This window comes from Melanostigma gelatinosum (assembly GCF_949748355.1).
Source record: "Melanostigma gelatinosum genome assembly, chromosome: 6".
Lineage (NCBI taxonomy): Eukaryota > Metazoa > Chordata > Actinopteri > Perciformes > Zoarcidae > Melanostigma > Melanostigma gelatinosum.
In genome coordinates this window covers 11,103,903-11,127,449 of record NC_136639.1, presented here as the reverse complement: position 1 = coordinate 11,127,449, position 23,547 = coordinate 11,103,903, and the positions used below count along the sequence as shown (strand labels likewise).

Below are 23,547 nucleotides of genomic sequence, written 5' to 3'. Positions count from 1 at the left end.
CACAGCTAACAAACTCCATGGGGCAGAAAAGGAGGGAGGCCTGCTGACTTTTCACCAAGGAACATCTTATCAGACAAAATACCACCAGCATGCAATTATCTACCAAGCTCGGTCATTTAAACACAAACTGCTGTTGGTACAAAGTAAAGTTTCTGTGATAAAACGACTTATGTTCCTTGGAAATGTTATACAACTTTGTCTGGTTCCAGACCTTTTAATCTGCCCACTCCACTGAGTTTGAGTTGACCGTTCTGTCTGATATCAGGCAAACAACTCCAAGGTGCTCAATGTAATTTGTAATATTTGCAGGTAAATGGCTCAGAATCACAAAACAAAATATTGAGCTAAAAACATTCCAGATTAAATTAAAGGACCAGACTAATACGGTCCAAAAGCACTGTACATGCAGAGAATGCCCTCAGCCTCAGTCTTCCTCTTTTCTTTTGTTGCTCAGGCGTGGGTTGTCAGATCGCATACGCTGGCTGTCGTACATTGTGTAAGAGGAGGGCACGCTCAGTAAAAGCTGCAGAAGCCAGCGGTGTGACCTGACGCTGGCCCCTGACCTACACCCAATGGGAGCGAAGCTCAGAAGAAGGATGCAACTGCCGACGTGACAGCTCCTGCTGGGAGGGGAACGGGCGAGGCACAGCTCACCTCTAATCCCCACCAGATCGGGCTTCGCCAGCCTGGTTCCCTGCCTGGACATCCCAACAGTGCAGAAGCCTCTGCTAGACCAGAGGAAAGCACCTGTTAAGACAGGGAATTAAACTACAGTGTGCTAAATGATGTCTAACAAGTGAAAAGTGTCCATGTGAGCATGCAGATATTTTCTCACACTTTGCATGTGATTGGTAATGCGGTCATGTGTGCAAGGCTCACATGCAGCAGCATGTTTCATGTCACATCCACAAGGCTTAAGATGTTACCTTTGGGGCACAATGCCCAAAGCAAATACTGCAGATCTCTGAGGAGTTGAAGAAACAAGGGAAAGGCATTTAGGGGCTCCCTGAAAGCAATTATCCTGGCATGCGTACACACACACACACACACACACACACACACACACACACACACACACACACACACACACACACAAAGGCTACGGTCAGTCATTGGTGAACGGCTTGACTCCTCAGGCTCTGGTTCTCCAAACACACCCTCTTCCTGTTTTCATAAGGAGAAAATGGGAGCAGCAATAGAGAGGAAGAGAGGCGAGACACAGCAGGGCGAAGGAGAAACTGTAGTATCATTACCCACCAGCCGGGACAGAAACCTGAGTTGTGCGTTATGTCTGTTTTAATTGGAGCGGACAAAATTATTAGATCGACCGAAAATGTATCCAGCAGTATTTTATGATCGATTTATCGTTTCAGTCATTCAGTCAAAACTTTCAAAGGTTATCTGATTAAAGCTTCTCTCATGGGAGTTATGGGAGGATAGTGTGTGTGTGTGTGTGTGTGTGTGTGTGTGTGTGTGTGTATGGGGGGGGGGGGGTTGGACAAAACAAGGCATAGTATAAAGGGGTCACTTCAGAAATGTACTGTACAATGGGCATTTTTCACGATTAATCTGCTGATTGACAAATAATGAAAATAATTATTTGTTGTTGTCAACCATCTTTTGCCAATATAGATGCAAAACAACAAGGTTTCAACAAAGATAAAATAAATGTGGTGGGTGGTGATGGTTTTTAGATGACTCAAAAATACCTCAAGAATAAGGGGATGCATGTCTAACCACTAGTATGTGAGTGTACATTTATAGGATGATACCATTCATGAGCAAAACGCATAATCATGAGTAATGGTCCCAATACGCTGAAGCCAGAGGTCGGACATTACAGGCACAAGCTTTTCCCACATGAAAGCAGAAAAGGAAGAAACCACTGGCTTTTATCCACAGGCACGAGGCGTGCAGACAGCGTGCATCAACCAAAACAAGTATTTTATAAAGCAGGGGAATTACCGGGGGTTAATTGCGTCAGCATGTTTGAGAGGGGATACAGTATATGGTATCCCAGTGTGGGAGGTGAACACAGGGACACTTCAAAAGCCTTTCACGCGAGACGCTGGGTGTTGCCAGTCTCTTTGGAAAGAACGATCTCTCTTTGCCAAAGATTGTTAGCTCCTCTCCTGAAAAAACGCCAGATTAGTCACGGTCTAAATCAGAAGAGCCATAAAGTCTCTTCCAGAACCTTGAAAAAAGTTACTACTGTAAACTGAAGCTCCAAACAGAGGAGTAATCAACAGAGTACACTGTGAGCGGCTGGACGGGCTGCTCCTGTCGTCACACCGAGTGGATTCCCAGTTCCTATGACTTCCTGAGGGGCCCCAGGATCTGCAGAACAGAGCTGTATTGCAGACAGCCAGTCATTATTACACTTTCAGCTGAGAGCACACCACCAGATGCACATTATCAGCTCCCGTATGATGCAATTCATGCAAAGACATAATCTACAGCTCTCTCAAGATATCCTGAGGGAATGTTACAGAATGATTCAGGGGAATGTAGCAACAAAAATATGAGTTAATAATACTTTCATAACCTTAATCATTTGAATTTTTATGAATACTGAATGAATGAATCTGGAAGCTGGGCTGAGAGAAAGAGACTTGATGCGTATTTATTTTTCTCCCCCACTCAATTATCTGCAAACTGTGACATATTCACTCCCACTCAAAGCTGAGGAGGGCCTCCCGGTCTGACCACCACAGCCTCTCCCGTGACATCAGCGTGATAACTGAAGCAGCAGGCAGGCCAGGGGAGGAGAGAGCTGGAGCTCCAGCTGGACCGCATCCACCTCACTGGGTCCAGGCCTCATTACAAAGCACTAACACACGTGTGCTGCAGCCGCCGCTGGATTCCCCCGACCAACACTGGACTATTCATACTTGAATGAGCTCCTGTTTTTTTTTATACATTCTGGCCTGTGTGTGGTAACTGATGAAATTTAGCTCGACAGGTCAGAGTTCATGTTGATGTAACTCTAAATAGGATTTATAATAGTTAAAGGGCACTTAACTGTGACCAATTTAGTAAATCCCTTCAAGTATCAGATAACGTAGCTAAATGTTATTGCTTATTTATCCCTGCGGTTAATCTTTTGCAAGAAGGAACTCAAGTCAATTACTACTGACCACAGCTTATACATCTCTGAAAATTGATGGGTCAGCTGACCACTCAATAAAACAGAACAAAACAGAGATTTTCCAGCTTGGCAACAATGACACTGTCAATCTTTGGATTTCTCCACATGCAGAAGTTAGTCTGTTGGATACAAAGAGTTTGGAGGGTGTCTTCTTTTAGCTCATCCACAACATTTCGATCAAACTGTGTGTTTGTCTGCTCTGACGTAAGCTGAAAATGTTAGCATGTACGCCTGATTCTCTTTCTCTAGTAATAACCTAAACCACCATTACTTCCAAGGAGCTTTTTTATACGACTTTATTTTATGGAGTTACAATTTACATTACGACTAGTCCCTTCATTATGTAGTATTTCCCAACTCAGTGAAAGCCGGTGAGTGAAGGGTAACGTGACACCTCTGTCCAACTTTTCATTCGATTTGGCAAAGTTGCATTAAGTTACAGCAACTCCAGCCAAACTCATTCTATCTTAATTTGGAAAAAAACTACAACACTAGAACAAGCACCATTAACTGATGAAGACGCTAACTTTTCACCTGGAACATGCAGCTTTAACTTCCAGCATTATATTGTGTGTGGCCATCAAATTTCTATTCAAGACTGTTTTCACAAGATTCTTGTTTTAAAATGAGCGAGCTTGAAACATAAAGTTAGCCGGGGATGACGTTTTAAACTAAAACATGAGGGTAACGTTGTTAATACCCATGTTGTTTGCAAATATGAATGTGAATTTCGAGCGGTAAATTTGCCACAAATTCATTGTAAACGCAATGATTTGCTATGCAAGAACAGAAAGCCTGATAGGCGTAGCAACAGTAGGCCTATTGATGGATGTACTATTCAGCATTAACAGCTTACTTTTGGTATACCATCAGTTCCATCTAATCTTCATCTCATCTCAAAGGACCTTTACTATTAGACTTCTTTCTTCCAGCATAGCTTTTCCTGGGTGGCAGATTCTCTGTGAGATATAATTATTCACAGCAGGCCTTTGTTAGATATGGGTCTGTAAGATCTCACCTGTTGTCCACACAGCCCAACGTGTATACCAGGCCTGTTGCTCCCCCTACTCTTCCTGTGCTTATGTCTTTGATCGATAATTCTGTGGCCACCAGTCAGCCATCAATATGTGCACCAGAGAGGGGCCCATTGTCATCTAATTACAGGCCTACTACTCTCTGTAACTGAGCCAGTGCCTTGGTGGGTGTGATTAAAAGTCAGCTGGGAGATGCTTTGCTTCCCAGCAGCTCTTTCAACTGGAACCAACAGCTTGGAAACACGGCCCCGCCGAACAAAGCTTTCTCCAGCACACTCCGGTCGTGGCTGAAATTATAAATACTATTGGTGGTGACGTTTCTCTGTGATGGGGGTTCACAGACGTCAGAAGAAACGTGATTGAGCATCTAATTTAAGATGAAATTGAGAGCACCTGTGACATCTGGAGAGGCCGAAGCTGAATCACAGATGAGTTCATCTTCAGAGCCAGATGAGCGGAACATCAGGACAATAGCTGATAGCATCAGGAGAGGGACAGCAGCCATCCGAGTCAGTGTTAGGAGCCAAGGCCATTGTTTGTCTTGACTGGGGTAAAGGATAGCATACACAATAGGATCTGCAGAGCTTATATGTGTATGTGTGCATATGTATGAGCTTACATGTTCATCTGTGTATACAGTACTTTGAATGGACTGCAACCCCCTCCCTTCCTGTGATAGCAAAGATCAGTAAAGTTTTATTTGATTCGCAAGCTTACGGCAAATCAGTTCAAGATGGCGACCGAGGATTTAGCCTGCATCTAGTCCGCCATAAACCCACAGTAGTGGATGGAAGAGGACTTTTCCTGAGGGGACACTCACAGGAAACACCTTCTTCTTTATTATCCTTCCTGCTGTTATCGCTGCCAGTGCCTGTTTGCTCTCTCTTCTCCACTCTAATCTCCATGGCCGGCGTAGTCTGCACGCTATCCCGGCATGACTCCTCTTTCTCAGGACCCCACTCCCTCATGCATCCTTCTTCCAGGGTCAACTTCCTCACATAAGCTTCATCCAAAAGCACAGATCAGATAGCAGAAATGAAGGACTTTGTACATTGAAAAAGTGCAATCACATTTGACCCAGCTCAGCTGCTAATTTATAAAAGCAATGCACTCTATCTACTTGTTAAAGCTCCTTCTAACTACAGTCAAGACAAACTCAACAAAGCATCTCTGACTCACTCGTCTGTTGATGCGTTTCTCAGTGATTAAGAATTAGTGCTTTCCTCTCATCTGCAGTAATCATGTTCTTACATCTATCATGATCTGAGGAGCAGATGTAAGTCAGCACACACATGCAATCATGGCCACAGCAAGATTTATGATATGGCACAATGAGTTCATATTGATGCATGAACAAAACCTTAGCTGAAGCCCAAACTCCAGATGTGCTCTCATGTGGCTTCATTGACTCCAAGATATTTTGACCTATGAAGAGGCTGTTTATTTTCATTACAGTAAAGTTAAGAAGTCACCGATGTGGCACATCAGAAATAAATTAAAACTATGGTGAACCATGACCACCAGTCAGGAATTACTGTATCAAAGACAAATCAAATATTTAAAATATAAAGTTTCACTGATTAGATAATTACTACACATCAGCCTATCAATCAATCATTTGTTATTTTCTTCCTTCTTCTTTTTATATTTGAATGTATTTTAGTATGATGTAGCCTATTATCTTATGAGGGCACCTGCTTCATATAATGTGCTATGAATTTACAATCGATTTACGTCAACGCAAATGACAGAACAATTAAATAAAAGTGAGGGTGAAGTGAAAGATGCATTTACTCTTAAATATAGCTAATTAATGCTTTTCAGTCGCATCCTTCGCTGATCCACCATCTGAACTGATGCTTTTTGTGCTACAATAAGAAACCTGTGTCATGTCTATAGCACGCACCTGTAAGACGCGTGTATATATTTAGCATTAGGAGTATAAAGAGTAGGAATTGTCCTGCAGCTGACCCCTCTTCTAATGCCTTCATGTACATATAGAAATAGCTGGGGTAACTGAATGTATCAACAAGCAACCCTTGTGAGTCGTAATCCAGCATAAACCAACAATATTTAGCTACCAGACCCAGCCCGCTGGCTAAAGCTGAAACCTGCGGCCAGTGGTCCATAACAGCAGTTTTAACAAGTCCCACCACTGTGCCCTGATCCTCCTCAATCATACCCAACCTGGTGATGAAGGGGCTTTGTCCATGCAGCTCTGAAGACACCACACCCTCTGTGCTGATACATGAGCTGCTGTTTCATCCCCACAGCTCATTGTAAATAACAGAAAAGCCAAACTCAAGCTCTTTCCATGGGAAACAAACCCGCTTTGTTTTCCTGTGTATCCGAAGTTTTCAAGTGCTTCCTGTCTTCCTCACAGTGCTGGACTCCAGGGCCAGTCTTTTAGAGAGGCCCCATCTACATAGCTGAACATCAGAATTATTGGTTGGTTTATGGTTCATGCTCGGCAGCGCTCAGGTTTCTACTCATCTGGTCTATATAACATATGAGCTGTGAGGGGATATCCTCGCCTCCAACTTGAGATTCTGTGATGTCTGATTTAGGAGACACTAAAGATCTAAGACTCCACCACTATTACAACATGTCTTCACATGGAGCATCAGTCCTTGCTTATTACTGATTATTTCAATCATTGTCACAGGTTACACCAACAGTAGCATTCAGAGTGACATAAATGTAGATGACTGTTCATTTATTGCTGTTTTTATGACAGTTATAGTGGCATTGAGACACTTAATTACCAACTCCAGGAGTTTTGACATGTCTGACCTCTAACTTATTTCAGGAAAAGAGGGTTGGTGGAGAAAGAAGAGCATTTCACTTAACAGAACATCACACCATCACCATCATCTCCAGAAATTCATGCTATCACAATGGACATTCCTCTAAATCAGTGGTTCCCTATCTTAATGAATAAAAAGTTGAAATTGTTGAAATGAAAGAAACAACTGAAACTGTTGACTAAATGTAACTGTTAAGTTTAGTTAGCTAATAAACTGTTTAAATAATTATTTAAATATTATGAATGAATAGCTGAAATCATGAGCTAAAAGTAAATGGTTGAAACAGTTAGCTCTCGATAATGAATAAAGGTTTTCACGGTCCGGCCCCTCCTGTTTCTGTGTCACCCCTTCTTTGTGTTTCTTGTTCGGTCCCGTTTATCATTTCTGTGTGTGTGTGTGTGTGTGTGTGTGTGGGCGTGGCACTCAATCTCTCGCCTGCTAATCGACCTGCACACCTGAGTCTCATCCACTCATCAAGCTGTATATATACCCCAGCTCTTCACTGCAGCCTTCACCAGATTGTTCAGTTGACCTACGAGGTACTAACGCTGCAGCCACAACACCAGTTTGGTTGAACATCTTCCGTGTCTGTCTGAACACAGTTAACCTCGTGTTTTCCTGTCCAAGGTCCATCATCCCTTTGTGGTTTTTGTTTGCTGCCCAGCCAGTCTTCTACCAGCTCAAGTTCTCTCTGCCTGCACCTGGTTAACCTGTAACATAACAAACGTGAAATTGTCAGGTAATGCTAAATGTAATGGATAAAAAGTTTAAATAATAATTAATGAACAGTTGGACTCACTAGCTAGCTGCGATGATAAGTGGAATTTGATAGCTAAATGCAACGATAAACAGTTAAAAATATTAGCTCAAAGCAATGAAATGTGTTACATAATATTTGAATCCATTTAAAGAAACATATCGGACTATGAGTGCTGTCAATGAGGGGAGCACTTGAGCTCATCTGGTAGCACTGTGGGCGTACATCGGCAAACAAAAAGGTTGGGACTCACTGATGCATCAGCAATGAGTTTTAATGACGTTGCTCCTACAGAAGATTATGTGCGCACACACACACACACACACACACACCCTTTAAGCGATGGATCCCTGCAGCAGGCTTGTCAGCAGCACGGCAGTGTCCTGGCAGTGTTAAATAGTTCATCTGGCAAGCAGCTCTGTCGGGAGCAGTTTTCAGCAGCCAGCCAAGAAAACATTTCTCCGCCAGAAGGTTGATAAATTACGACACCGGTGTGTTGGAATTGTTGTCTTTGTTTCGATTCTGATGGGAAATCAGTGATCCTATGCTGGTTGTATGCTCAAATATAATGTGTCTGGGGCCTTCAGTTCTCAAACATATGTATTCATGATACAGTTAGGTGCTTTGGGGGACAGTAAACCGTCAAACAACAGGGTGTTTGTGTAAATCCGTAAGTGTCGAGAGAGACCAATCAGTCCAGCCGAGCGATGACAGTTGGAGTCATCAAAGAGAATCGACTGCCACTGCATCTCACAAAAAAAGCCAAACAATGGCAGGAAGGGGCTGAGTCTTCAGGAGATGAGCCACACACAAACATCTTCAAGCAGGATTCATTAGACTGGTTCGGGGGGGGGGGGTTCCCATCCATTTCCTGTTTTTACCTCCGAGCTAAGCGGTGACGAGGGCCTCCGTGTGCCAACACCACGAATGACTCAAAACTTGTGTTTGGCTACTAACACGATCATTCACTACTCTATTATGCCCAGAATGGAAGTGGTGCACAACATGCATCCTTGGGTCCACACGTGTGTTTTGGCAACAACATCATCTCATCATTAGTGGTGACCAGAATTGATGCCAGTGGCTGTGTGTCCCACACAATGGCTTGTTAAGAGCCTCCTAACACAGAGGACATCCTCCCCATATGGCTGAGGGAGCCTGGCTCCAATACTAATCTGCTCCCACTGTTTATAAAATAAACAGGCCTCCAACGCCAACCTACAGACTGCCCAGTTTCCCCCCTCCTGTGCTGTCCACATTGCATCTGGCTGAACTTTGACCTGGACTGTTTGAACTTTTCTTCCTGTCCAATGCAACGTGCATATGGCATCATGGCAAAATCTGCACTGTAGGCATTTTTCATGCAGCGGAAGAGGGGATTACCAACACATCCCCATGGTGTTGGCACATGTGGCAGCAGCCATCCCACACATGAGCACGTAGAGGGCTACAGCAAAGACCTTTGATTATGATTCATATAAGTCCCAAAGGCTTAGTGGTTGAAAAAAAGAAGGTTCAACACCTAGACGCCATTGCTATAAAAGTGCAAATGAGTATACATTTACATAAGGCTCCATTAAGTGGTGTAAAGTTACTTCTAATTGCAAAGCATGTGCCACTTAAAGGCAACAGCATTACCTTTTCAAAACAAGGCTGTTTTCACAGACATCCCCACCAGACACCCCCCCCCCCCCCCCCCCACACACACACACACACACACCCCCACCCCTTCTCTCTGCGAGCCCCGAGCCTGCTCGGCTCACTGATGGTGGAATGAGACGAGATAAGCCCATGGTAGGCCTCCATCAACACATGAGGCTTGCCAATGCGAGTAGGGTTACAGACAGGCGCTCCTCTGGGGCTCAGTGGGAGTGGGAGCGGGCTGGGACGGGGCTGCTCAGACATGTGAGGCTGCTAATCTGCCCCCAGCCAGCCTGCTTGATGCCCACCATCTGTGTCTGTAACTCATCACCCACCAGCCAGGAGCCTCCGCAGGCACACACACAAGTAAACAATCACCCAGAGAGAGAGAGAGAGCCATTTAACAGCTAATTCTCTACCTGCCGCTGTTAATTACTGATTATCAGTGCGACCCAAAAAGCGGAGGACAGGAGCCGGTGTGGAGAGGTAAGAAGCGATAATGGGGAGACAGCTGTGGATGGGGGGGCCAAGTAACTTCAGCCTGTTTCATTGTTCTCATTATGGAGGGAATTTGTGAAAAATAGCTTCGTCAGAACACAACGATATGAATCGTTTAATTACCATCAGCAGGGAATGAAGACCCGAGTCAAATCAACAGACTTCACAAGTGTCAGGAAACATGTAGCTGCTGCTTATGCTTCATTTACTTGACAAGACTTCACAGCTGTAATTGCGCGTGCCTCTGGCAAACTGAGCCAGGGGATGTCGAGGGTTAAGAGGTCAGGAGGATGGGTGCAGGGGGGGGGGGGGGGGGGGCAACTGATGGAGATTAAATGAAACGCCTAAAACTCCTCAAGGTGTATGCCAGACACGCAGGTGTGCAGCAGTTACCCCCACATAACCCCCACACCCCCATCGCTTGGATCTGAAATACCCTGCAGGCGCAGCAGCGGGCAGGTGATTAGCGGATACAATTACTATGCCTCACTTACCTTTTTACCACTCACCCGCATGTTTAGATCTCACCTTTTTGCTTCATGGGATTTGAACCCCCTAAAACCACTAAATGGCTCGTTTCTTAAGTTGTGCTAAGGGGCTTTATGGAAAAAGGGGAGGGGGAGCTACAACGAGGATGACTTTAAATTTATTGAAATTTTTCCATGCCCAAGTTTTGGGTTGAAAATAGTTAGAACAACAATCATGTTTTCCAGCTGTAAGTAGGACTGCTATGTCCGTTTTGAGGCAGTGGATGTGGATTTTTTTAGTGAATACTAATTGAAGATTATCTCTCGAGAAGGCACACAGTTGTTTCCCTTGGCCAACAGTCACCTTCACTTCCCTTCATAACAGAACTATGGTCAAATTTAATACATTGTTACCCTATAGTAGAATGCACGATCAACAAAATACTTACTATTGGGTGAAGCAAAAACGTTATCGTGCTGAAACACGTCAGCCTGTGCCCCTGTAAACAAAATGCACTGTTTCTTATTTTTCATTATTTTGACAATTCATCACACTACTGTTGTGTGATTTGGGCTCTATAAAAAGTGATTGTTCTATTAATATATTAATTGAACTAAAAAATCGGGGGCCAAGTTGAGAAGTTAGGTTGGAGGTTGTTGCATTTTTGCTATTAAAGGGGAGGGTCAAATCCAAATATTTATAAAGTCAAACATTAAGTTCAGCCCTGAATAACTTGCGTATGGTCTCTGATGAATGAGAATTGTGATGACATTTCAGGTATTTTACTAAATGCACCCATGAGGATTTTTAGTTGTTATTCTATGTTGAATGTACCAGTTAACCATTTATATAAGTAGACCATAAATGGAAGCAAAGTCATATGGTGGAAACAGCATAGGTGCCAAAACTCTAGTCCAAGGTACACAGAGCCTTATATACATGATGGAATAGCTAAGTCTGCAGGCACAGCTCCAGACTTAAATAATGTTATAAATGCCTGATAATGTTGAAACAGTAGTTCATGTTTAGGGTGGTCAAACATAGCTGAGAGCCAGAGGATGGAGAATATTTATAAAGCTATGTCTGGAGAGAGAGAGCTGTCGTAGCAGCGCCTGAAACTTGGAGGCAAGTAGTATTCATGACAAACGTATTACAATGCTGCAGAAATAAAGAGCAGTTACAAATGATTAGCTTTATTAAAGGTCTGATTCAGAAAAGAACACAGTCATCCATAATGCTACAAGCGGATGATACAAGTGAGTTTTTTCCCTTTCCTTTGGCCGATGAACAGAAGAGGTGCACACTGAAAGAACAACACAGGGATGATTCAATTATCCACCCTGGCTCTCGCACAGGGACGCCCCCCTCTCTCAATGCCACAAAGACTAATGTTTTCCGTCACTGCAATAAATAACTTTTTATTCTGCCATGGAAAGTTCACCTGCACAGACGATCAAAATGTCTGCCCTCATATTTGTTACTGTGGCCTTTTAATTTGACCTGAGCCAACCTGTCATGCTCCATCAAATGTGGGAATCGGATACCTCAGGAACACAGGCGCCTTTGCTTTGCGTTATGCCATCCACCCCCTCTGTGCCTTAACACATTGAGCCCGGGAGCAGAGAGAAAGTCACCCGCATCACATGAATCAAGCACTGTGACAGGGGTCCGTTGGGTCTGGGATCACACGGAGGACCACAAGTCTTTCTTTTTACTGCTCCCTCTGCCATCTCGGTTAGCTGGGGATGGCCCTCCAAAGGCATATATTTCCGTTGATGAAGAGATAAATCAGATAATTTCTGGAGTAAGGAAGGGAGCACAGAGAGAGCCTTCTTGGTTGTCCCCCTTTGAGATGTAAATGGCACGGTGGCACTGAAAGAGGGCCAGGTGTCCGATGCAAAGAGGGAAAGCGTGACGGTGCATGCATTCCTCTGAGACCTAGACCATTAACTGTTGCTTTGCCTCGTGTGAGCTAACATCAACAGATTCCATAACGGTCCATAATGACAGAATGGATAAGTATCATATGTACACACACCTGACCTACCTGCAGTTAGACTGATCATATAGAACAAATGGTAATTGTAAAGACAATTATTCCCACATCATGTGCAACTGGCTGCCGTCTCTTGTAATCACTCTGAGTCCCTTGTGACCAGAGGTCAACAGCTGCAGCTCACGCCTTGCTGGACGATTAGAAACCAGTTAGCGGGCTTTCTGAGGTCATCAAGGTAGCGATTTGCAATGAACCCTTTCAAGCCCGAGGCAAAAAACCTTAAAATATCTCACACCTCAAGGTGGAGAAACGAGGCAGTCGGCAGTTCAAACAGTGAATTAAGAAAATAATAGCAACCTGTTATTAGTCTAAACGAGGAGAGAGACCAGGAATGACCTCTTTGGGCGGGGGGCGGGCGGGGGGGGGGGGGGGGGGGGTTGTAGCTGAAGAAATAGCCTTAAGAGTAGAAAGGTCAAATATTTGTGTCATGACTAGATACACTACAGTGACTTCACTATCTTTTTTTTCATTTGCAATATATACCAGACCATAGACTCCCATTTGATAAGATGTTGTACTATGTACTATCTGAGGTGATAGATTTGACAGTGCAGAATTACAAAGTTGATCACTGCAGAGTCTAAATTCCATCATTATACTAACAGTGGTAGAGACATTTGACTAATCATCATATATTTAGAAAGCCCTGAAATCCCAGACCCCACTTTGGTAACCACTGTTTGAATTAGTTTCAAGGAAAGGTTTCACATCTTTGGGAAATATACTGAATCTATTTTTTTCTTCTTTTTGCAGAGTGACATGAGAAGATTGATATCACTCTTATACGTATGCTAAATATGTAGCTACAGGGGGGGGGTAAGCAGCAGTTAGCTTAGCTTAATATAAAGACTGGGAATGGGAACAGCTCCATCAGCACCACTAAAGCCCACTTATAGACCAAAACATTTTCCAGCACATATCCTATTTATTTTGAATAAATTAAACAACCAAGATATCACATGTCAATTAGACTGGCATTCCCAGTCTTTGTGCTAAGCTAAGCTAACTGGCTGCTGGTTGTAGCTTCATATTTACTGCACAAACATAGAGGTGGCCAAGAGTCAATCTTCTCCTCTAACTTTCAGCAAGACAACAAATAACCACATTTCCCCAAATGTTAAACTATTCCTATAAATCATGGCACCCCCATGCGCACACACACACACAGCACCTGTGCAAGTATGCATGTGCGTAGTTATAATAATTTATGTCAAAAACCTAACATAACAAATAACAGTGATGTAGAATGTGTGTCAGCACCTTGCTTGGTAGCTCGCTGACATCGATGTGTGTGAAAGGATGAACGAGAGGAAAATTGTAAAGTGCTCTCAATAAAACACTATGTAAATGCAGTCCATTTACTATATTAATGAATAGGTTATTCTAAGAAATATGTTGCTGTGCTGTAATATATATATATATATATTCCCTCATTTACATAAAGTATCCTGTGATCTTTCCATATTTATTCAAGCATCCTTGTACTCTGCACCATTGCACTTTTATCTCCATTTCAACAATATATTGTTATATATATTTATATGTGTACATAGCAGCTAAATGTTTATGCTTACCGTTGCTCTATTTTGTTGTCCTCGTCTTCCATTTGTCTATTTCTGTGTATGTACGTTGCGAGAAACCGGAGCCAAATTCCGTGTAAGTATTTGCAAACATGGCCAATAAAGCTGATTCTGATATAAACAATGATGAAAAAATCTAAAAAGAAATTATGCTAATTGTATGCTAATTGTTTAAATGTATTTCTAGAGATCTGTTTGAAGGCCGTCACCGACCGTAGCTGTGAACTTACTGCACGTCTTTCACAAGTTTTAAAACCGTGATTTATCTTCTTCTCAGGGAACCGCAGGCCCTTCGTTATGACGCCCCAGGGTGCCACAGCACCAAGCACATAAACCACTGCTTAACTCAAAGGGGCAACTCTGGAGCTCCATCTGGTGGTAAAAACTAAATATTTAACCAACGTATGGTCATCAATTAAAACAGGCAAAATAAGAAAAGGATTTATGATGGCGGGAATAAAGATTTATTTGTAAAGTTTAAACTCATGATGATGCATACTGCCCCATGGTTGTCAAACATCTCTTTAATAATCCGAATGATAAAATAATACCAATCCATCTTTAGAGTAACATTGTCCTACACCTCAAATTATTTAGAGACGTGTCCTCAGTTTATGTAACTGCTGCATAAAATATAGCATTATACATTGAAAAATAGATTTCATTACAAAACAAATTGTTATTTTACATGTATCTACACAATGAGCATTCAATTAAAACATAACATCAGCAAAATGTGAGGTGTGTAATACAAGCAACTAAAACACTACTGCAGAGGGGCAAGTGGCTGCTTGTAAACGTGGTATCCTCTTCAACCACTCTGCTTGTTATAACTGACCCAACACGTGCATTGTTTAGCAGACTTTTCTTTATATTAATCATATACAAAAACACATCTTACACATGTGCGCTCAAGCTTGTCAAAACTCCCTTTACTTTGTATCATTGTGATGAAAGTTAGAAAACAGACTTGGGCCGTCACAAAAAAAGGATTGTCCAATATGCTTTGAAAAAAAGAAAAAGAGAAAAGCCTCCCCACCCCTGCATGTCTACATAGTTTGCAAACAAAAGAGCCAGGTTTTCAAAAAGAGAAATGCTACAAATATCCCAAAGACCCAATCCCAATGAAATCATTTGCTCCCTCTTGGCTGTTCAAACAGAGCACGCCTGGTCACATGTAGCGTTTGCAGGTCATCTCAAAACAACCGTCTTGATCTGCTTTGGAACTTCTAGCATAATATATATATATATATATAAAAAAAAGACCCAACAAGATCTTCTTGGCTCTAACTGGATATTTGAGCAAAGCCAAGAGGAAGGTCAGCACAATTAGGTGATTTGCACTCGCTCGCTGTCACAGGAAACGCATGCACAAATACACACATTATACAGAATTGCATTTGGCAACAGACAGCTTTCAGACTGATAAGCTTTTAACAAGGCAGGACTGTGTCGTCCAGTGAGGAATGTCCAGTGTGCTCCTCTCTGCTGCCAGAGTAACGGGAGTTACCGCTGCTCTAAAGTGTCTGCAAGTGCCTGGCACAGTGAATATTGGGAGTTAAATCACATATATTCTACAGACTCTGGAAAAAACAAAACCAAAGTGACCATTTGTGCACTAGCAGGGTATGCACAAACGACAAACGTCCTGCTTAAACTGTCCATTAAATAAGGGTCGTAGGAAAAGACGTGCATGAACACAGTGTCGTGTGACTCGTTCTCGTGGGTCAATTCAAATTTCAGAACAAAAAAACATGAAATGCACAAGCTCCCTTACTGGAAAAAACAACAACACAAAAACAGAAGCTCAATCTCAGAGTTGTACCTCCCAAAGTTAGTGAATCCTTAAAGGGATCCCATCCCTGCTGTGACCAACGGGGAATGTAACAGCGGAAACCTCTGCCAGGCTGCCCTCTAGTGAACAAAACGCTGAGTGAAAGATAATGGCTTAAGAAGTTGAAAAGCATGGAGTTGGACAATTTACATCCGCCTTCTGCACAGTACGACTAATGAATTGAATAGTGTTGAATTTGAGTGGAAATGTATAGAAAAGCTGAATGAGCTGTGGCCCCTCATTGTTCTTTAAGTCCCATTTTAAACTTGAAAGCACACTGCTATGACGACATGACTTTGCTCCCAATGACTCAGTAACACGTCTCTCTTGCAGACAGAATACTTAAGGTCTGAACAACAGCATCAACAGGAGTTAACATCAGCTTGACATGAAGAAACGGCGGAAGCATCAAAGTAGTTGTACACGTCGCCGTGATGCTTAGTGTATCACAGCAATGTGATTGGCAAAACGGTGTCTAAAATGAATAAATGAATACTAAACAGTCCAACATTAGAATAATAGACCTTGGCATGGCTGGCTGGTCGTTGGCTGAAGGGTGCTGGTGCGCCGTTGACACACACACACACACACACACACACACACACACGCACGCTGACTGCTGTAGAGCTACAGGTATGTATCCTGCTCTGTGCTGCTAAGGCTTTGTGTGGATCGCTTAAGAAGAGATTCTTTGGCACAGGGAAGGTCTGTAGGAGGCGCTTGCTGCTGATGAGATGGGTCTGTTTCAGTCTCTGGTACAGTCTCTGGCACAGTCTCTGGCACAGTCTCTGGTACAGTCTCTGGTACAGTCTCTGGCACAGTCTCTGGCACAGTCTCTGGTACAGTCTCTGGTACAGTCTCTGGTACAGTCTGTGGAACAGTCTGTGGAACAGATTCTGGCACAGTCTCCGGTGTCTCGTTGCTGACTGGAGGAGCTGGTGGATCTGACGGGGGCGGTGGAACGTCACTGAGAAGAGAGTATGGATTAGGGATCTCCAGAATAGGCTGGGATTTCTTAATGCTGATCCTCTTCTTCATGCTGCTTTTCTTTTCCTCCTTCTTGAGCTTGGGCGGAGGCACCTCAAGTACAATGGTGGGGTTCTGCTGCAGGTCCTGGCGTCTTAACGGCTCGGACAACATGATGATTCGAGCTCCGTGCATCCTCGGGGGGGATTTGAAATTCAGCTCTCCGTGGCTCTTCTTCCAGTGCTTCAGCTGGGTGTGGTTCTCCCTTTCCACGTGTCGCGCCGTCACCGGCACCTCCAGAATCTGCGACAGGAAGAGACGCGTCATTAGGTCATAGCTGGAGTCAATTTCATGTTCAATGTATAAATCATTTTCAAAGGAACTGTGCGGGGAAAAGACCAGCCTATTTGCTGGAAAATACAGCAATACAGTTCCTTCCACGTGTTAAAAATGTGAACTTTTGCAGTGAATGCCAAAGGGCCTCAAGGCTGCATGGTCGCCCACAGACAAGACAAGCCTTCGTATAAGAGGTGGTATTGTTAGCCTGGACAGAGCGCTTGGCACAGGGACCAGACACTGAGCAGCCAGCGCTCGGGTCAATTTGTCTCTGTATCACTTCAATTCACGCTCTCAAGAGTCTCTACTGTTTCCATGGCTGCATGTCTGAGCACCCAGTGTTCATGACCGCCACAACACTCCACATCTTTAAATGATTATGGCAGTGGAATGTGACTCTGTAGTAGACGACGTTAACAAAAATGGACAAAATATAAGGCAAAATATCATCGATGAACTAATCGACAACACTTACTGTATTTAGGTTGTTTATATGAGTGAATAGACCCACAACAACTGAAGAAATCAATATGCATGGCCCAGCCTATATAGACCAGCCCTTGTGTGACATAATTCTTTCAGTGTTTTGATAGATTCAACTAATTTAACTCCTCCTGCACCTGGTGGAGATTGAGAATTTCATGCATGGACAATTAAGCAGGGTGAATGTTTCCCAACAAGGCACTTGCACACATGCATTCTGGTTTAAGACTCGTCTCCCTCGTCAGGGCACCATGTTGCTGCCCCTCTGCCGTTACCTCTCGGACCAGGAAGCCCTCCTGCATGTATCGAGGCTCTATGGCCCTGAGAAGCTCCATGGTTTCATACTGGCCCTGGCAGGCCTTCAGCTTCTCCCGGCTCCCCAGCATGCACTTCAGAAGCACCAAACCCACCCGAAGGATTATCTTCACTCCTGGGAGAGGGAGAAGAGTCAGGGACCAGTGTGAAGAAGTTCTACCTACAACATCTGGTCTCACTGCAACGAGCCGTCGTTACCGTCACAGAGGAACATGTCCCAGACACGCAGCACAGAGGCCCAGGGCAGCGTCCTGGAGAAGGCACACATGAACCACTCCGTCATGTAGAGGATGGGGTCAATCTTGTGTTTCTCCAGATGGCGGAAGGCTAGCGGGGAGATGCGTCGCAGCAGAGCAAACAGGATCTCTCCATCTAGCTGTATAGCTTCCTGAAAGAGACACAGGTAGGAAAGCATTAACAGAGAAAACAAAAGCCATTGTACTCTCTATTGTCGGGGCTGAAACCTGATATGCATGGGGATATTCAAGCAGTCCAAATGCTTCACGTTGCTGGAAACACAATTAATAAGTCTCGTTTCCATTTTAAATGAATTACATGGTAAGAAAACAATAACGCTGAACAGTGATCAACAGGAAAAATGTATCTCGCAAGATTGTTTACTTGTGTTGTGATGCAATCATAAATTATGGTCCGACAAGACTGACAACGCCTATTAGTTTCATCAGCGAGACACTGTGACCACTGCAACAACAAAATGCATCACAGTTTTACTGTAATCGTAGCCAAAGCCCAGCTAGTTAATCTGGATCATAGTTGTTGTAACAGCAAAGTCAGATGATGTATTAGTCTCTCTCTCTCTCTATTCCTTTCCAACACCTGGTGATGTCATCGTGCATGCTTGTATGCGTCTCAATCTTACCAGGCCAGGACTGTAGTAGCCAGGAAGGTACTTCTCACAGATTTGGACCAGCCCCCAGAAGGCATCCTGTGGAAACAAATACAGATGACGTCAGGAAACCCAGTAGAAGCGTTAGTTTCACAGGACATTTCTGCATGCTCACAAGGAAAGCAGGCTCATACTGGAAATGTTAACTTATCTAGCCACTTATAATGAAGCACTTTGGATACGTGGCATAACATACAGCTGAAAGGCAAAATAATGTGAACACTTTAAAGACAAGAACAGTGACGTTACTACAAACACTACCACTAATGTGGGTCACAAACCTCAACAACGAAGCTGGGAATGCTAACCTAAAATGTCCGGGGTTTGCACAACTTCAGACATTTATCTGAGTTTTATGGCTGTGAATTAGAAAACCGACATCTACAGCCCAAAAAGGTCACCATGACTAGAGTCATGATGTTCTAACTAGTATTCAGTCTCTTGAGCAGCGCCAAGATTTATCTCCAGATGACATCATCTGTACAGTCCGTCTCTGTGCTGTTCAGATTAAAATAGACTTGTCTGAGGCCATGAATTACGACAGAGCTGTAAAATGTAATGAACAAAAAACAACGTGTGATTTCGATTCAGGGTTGGATTTTTCTTTCAAAGACCAAGATATTAACAAGCCTTACAACAAATAAACTTCAGTACACAGTAGTTTATACGGCGTCTGTGGTGGAGGGCTGTACCTCAGCAGGCATGTGCATAAGCAACACAGCAGCGATGGGGGCCTGAGCCTGGCAGTATCCCTCCTCTGGTCTGTACAGAGTGTAGGCTTTAAGAACACGGAACAGGTCCTGCTGCCTGCGGAGCGTCAAAACACCAATACTCAATCAAAACAGGGTCGTGGCATCAATCCCAGTCTGTAATGTCACATCATGTTCAGACAGCGTACCCGTGTCCTCCCCGAGACACAAACATCTCGTGGAAAGGAAACTGTCGATGGAGGTCTTTCTCGATCACATCTACCCATTTGGGGTCTCCGGGCTGGCTATCCAGCTCCTGACAACACACACAGAGGACACACAGTGAGATCTCTTTATTACACACTAACAATTCAGGGTTCTCAACCAAAGACGTAACCCACAGTTTCAGCAGCAATTTCTAAAGAAATGTGAAGAAGAAGAGAGCCCAAGTACAGCATGGAAGAAGCTGCACAGATGGAAGTGAAACAGAAATCTCTCTGACCTGAAACTTTCCTTGGTTCTGCTCTTTCTTCACCTTCCCTCCCGACAGGTAGAGCCATGCACGGCCTCGGAGAGCAGGAGGGATTCCTTTCTGGCACCGCAGCCTCACCTGAGCCACAGAGAAACAAATCACCCAATAAAGCAGCATAGAGAAGGAAACTAGTGGGACAATGGCTTGTCACAAGTCAAGAAAGGCTGGTGCTGTATGTACAGTCTGTGGGAAAAGCACTGGACCCATCACTTGGTATCGGTTCCTTTTCTTGAATACACATTATCTGTTCAAGACACTGAGTCACTGCATTACTGTGAAAAATGCCTATTGACAAAATTCACCAAGATTAACTGGAAACAATAACATTAACAATGCCTGGCATTGTATCTGAGGAGGAATGTAGTGGCCTTAATAGACCCAATCTATGTAACGTACTTACTGTGTACAGTGGTGCACAAATACAATGTATTAGAATACCTCAAGCATAACTTGGGCAGGGTGTCAAAGTAGCAGTGAAGCTATAATCTGTCATATAGAGTCACAGGCCACCTTTGACGCAATAGATTGGTTGAACGAACACTGGTGTTGGTTTGAGTTGCATTACAATTTCTGGATTCTATTGTTTTTCTATTCTGATATGAAGCTTGCACACTTCCCTAAGGAGGGTGAGCTGTAACATTATGATGAACGAAGAGAGCACAATAAGGGATCAGACACTCTGACCTAGTCAGGTATTTGACAGGGTCTTGCAACTCAAACAAACCCGTTTCTTCTTCCTGTGAGGAAAAACTGCCCCTTGCATTTGAGTAGAGCTATATTTTATCCTCACAGCAACTTTATTACATGGTTGTCTGTCTCATAGGAGGTCACCACGGCCCCACCCTGAATCTGAGACTGTCAATTTGTCACTTGGGGCGTTAAAGGGATGGGTTGTGTCCTGCCCTGCTACTGACTCATGGAAACAAGGTGAAATTGCAGCTCAGTGCTGAATTTCTGAGTGTCTCACGCAGAACCAGTTAGGCAAGTGAAGCTGCTAGTAATATGTCATGTATACAAACTACTCAGGATTGATAGTTTTGCAGCATGGACACAGTGGGTGTCAAGCTGAGATATTGGCTTTCAAAAAGGTTTTAAAACAAGAAGAACAAAAGCACAAACTCAGGTCTGGCCTAACCACATGGCTACGAAACATACCAATGTGACATTTGACATTTTGTGTTATCGAGTTAATACTTGGTGCTGACCTTATTGAATCTCTTGATCATCCACTTATCCCAGTGGCTGAGCATGTCCAGCCACTTCACCTCCCTTTGCCTGAGCACCTGTGGGTGTAAATCCTGAGCTCTGGGGACGCAATGGAGGAAAGGAAGGGAAGATAAGGTTCATATCTTGTCACATTTATTCAACATTAAACCAAATGAGACTGAACAACAGCTGAGGAAACAGCCAGTGTAATATAAAATAAAGGGAAAGTCTGAAATAAACTTTTGAATTGGCCGAACATAAATAGGCGGTGTGTTGGGAGGGTGTGACAAAAACAAACAAAACAAATCCCCAATATATCTTTCTGAGTGTATCATCAGATCTGCATGGATGGCCATTGCTCGTATGCAGTCAGTAAGCTACGCACCTTGTTTTGAGGAGACTATAAAAGACACAAACTCAGATCTAGTCAATTTAATGGCAAAGCCTGTTAGACCTCAAAGATCTGCAGGATTTGACTGTTTTATGATGTAATTTAACTTCAAAAAACTTAAGGGACCGCACATAACATTCTCAAGCAGAAAAAGAAAGCGTAGGCAAGTTTAACCTACATTATGAATGAGGTCTGATGCTTTACTCGGGTATGTCATTATCTCATCAACACAAGCCTGTAATCGTAGGGTTCAAACATCTTCAAAGAAAGCTTTGTCAAACTTGGGAAAGCCCTCTTACAGTTAAAAAAGAAGAAGAAACGTTGTAGGCGATATGTTGGGGATCAGTACAACAATATGTTATTCTCCAGCTTCAGCTTCTAAAGACCTTAAGCAATGATGAGTTACCTTCAAATCACTGCCACACAGTGTAAGTTAAAGCCTGGATTTGTGACCACCTATAAAACGGTGAGCCAAAAGAGGCCCTCCAGTAACGGGGCACCAGAACTGTGGCTCCTAGTCTGCCAAAACTCCAGAAAACAGGAAGCTCCCAGCCAACCAGTGCTTGGCACAACTTACACTCACTCCTTCCACTATTTCAGTGCTGTGGGTTTAAGGCCCCAGTGAAAAAGGGAAGAAAGAGAGGCCTTCTTAAGAAAAACACAAAAAAACAAGTGCAACTTGTCTCAAAGGCAATCAAATAACAAAACAGCATAGTGTGAATTGTTCTTCAGCTTTTCCTACACACACACAAAAAAGAAAAAAAAAAAATCTATGAAAAAGTTGTTTACATGACGGAATGAAGATAAAAACATGCTACATGTTGTCTTAATCTGCTTGCCTCCAGCTTTCATATTTGACATATTGGGTGAGGCAAACACTGGGCATAAACAGGACATTGTGCCACGCAGCTGGTCGCGAGCTCTGTCGTGCAGAAGACACGCACTAAACGTCATTTGTGGGGTGTAATCACAGGTAGATTAACTGCTACATTTTGACCATTTTCTGCACTTTATCTGAAGTGGAATAAAACATAATCGAGTTTGCAGTTTTTATATAATTTAGATGAGACGACACTGGCAGGAGTTGCGAGACACTTACGATTCCTCCGTGTGCTGCTGTGCCCCACCAATGAATCCATATTTATCTGTTTGTCTGTCGCTGGTGAATCCGTTGATCTCCGAGTCTGATCCCAACGAGTTTTCATCGTCCATGCGACTGCTGCCGATAGTCCGGATGCTCATCGTGTCGAACGATTGACGGCCGTTCTCTATTCTGGCCATGGTAGCAAGAGAGAGCTAGCTGGCTAGCCAGGATAGCTAACGTCAGCGGAGCTAATGTTGACAGCCCAAAGTCAGACCTGCTCCTCTGCAGATGTTGTCGAGCTCAACCGCATCGACGCCATGATTCTTGGACGCGAGTTAAAACTTCCCCAACTATTGTTCCGTCTATAAATGTTATGCACCGCTACGCTTTTAACCGTCAGGCCACACATCAAATAGGTTAAGCGTTAAGCTAGCAAGGTAAACTTTAACGCTTTTTTCCGATTTAACATTAGCTAGCTAATGGTAGGCTGCTAACGTAAAATTAGCCTGAAAAAGCTAGTGCTCAACACAATGCACAACTATTGTTATGACGATCCTACCTTCAACAGACTAACCCGGTATTGTCAGCTTGTATTTCAGAGTTAGACATGAACTAACTCTGCTGGATGGTAAACAAACTAGTTTATCAGGACGTCTTGACTCGCTGTCCCGTCATCCAGAGTGAGCTGGACAGATTTAGTCTCGACCAAGTCTTCAGTCCGGGGTTGGTACAGGTACCCCTAGTGGCTGCCTTAGAAAGTAAATCTAGTGTCTGGAAAAACAATACGCTAGGCTACATGCACTTCATATAATCTT

At 43.5% G+C, this 23,547-nt stretch overlaps 1 protein-coding gene across 1 annotated transcript; it reads right to left on the bottom strand.

Moving 5' to 3' along the window:
* Positions 1 to 14,839: 14,839 nt before the first annotated feature.
* On the bottom strand, positions 14,840 to 23,451 carry LOC306778418 (TBC1 domain family member 10A-like). The gene is made up of 9 exons (XM_079269909.1): positions 22,748 to 23,451; positions 21,257 to 21,356; positions 20,022 to 20,129; positions 19,729 to 19,835; positions 19,523 to 19,637; positions 18,804 to 18,869; positions 18,122 to 18,311; positions 17,884 to 18,038; positions 14,840 to 17,092 (listed from the first exon to the last, which is right to left on the bottom strand). The coding sequence occupies exons 1-9, from the start codon at positions 22,927 to 22,929 to the stop codon at positions 16,451 to 16,453; spliced, it is 1,665 nt and encodes a 554-aa protein (XP_079126035.1). The 5' UTR covers positions 22,930 to 23,451; the 3' UTR covers positions 14,840 to 16,450.
* Positions 23,452 to 23,547: the final 96 nt, after the last annotated feature.

Bases quoted from the DNA above. Each gene is read 5' to 3' on its own strand.
- LOC306778418 (XM_079269909.1), bottom strand. From the start codon at position 22,929: ATGGCCAGAATAGAGAACGGCCGTCAATCGTTCGACACGATGAGCATC. The intron at 18,870-19,522 runs GTACAGCCCTCC...TTGTTTCCACAG, and splicing joins TTATGCACATGCCTGCTGAG to GATGCCTTCTGGGGGCTGGT. The intron at 17,093-17,883 runs GTAACGGCAGAG...TTCCTGTCGCAG, and splicing joins AGGGCTTCCTGGTCCGAGAG to ATTCTGGAGGTGCCGGTGAC.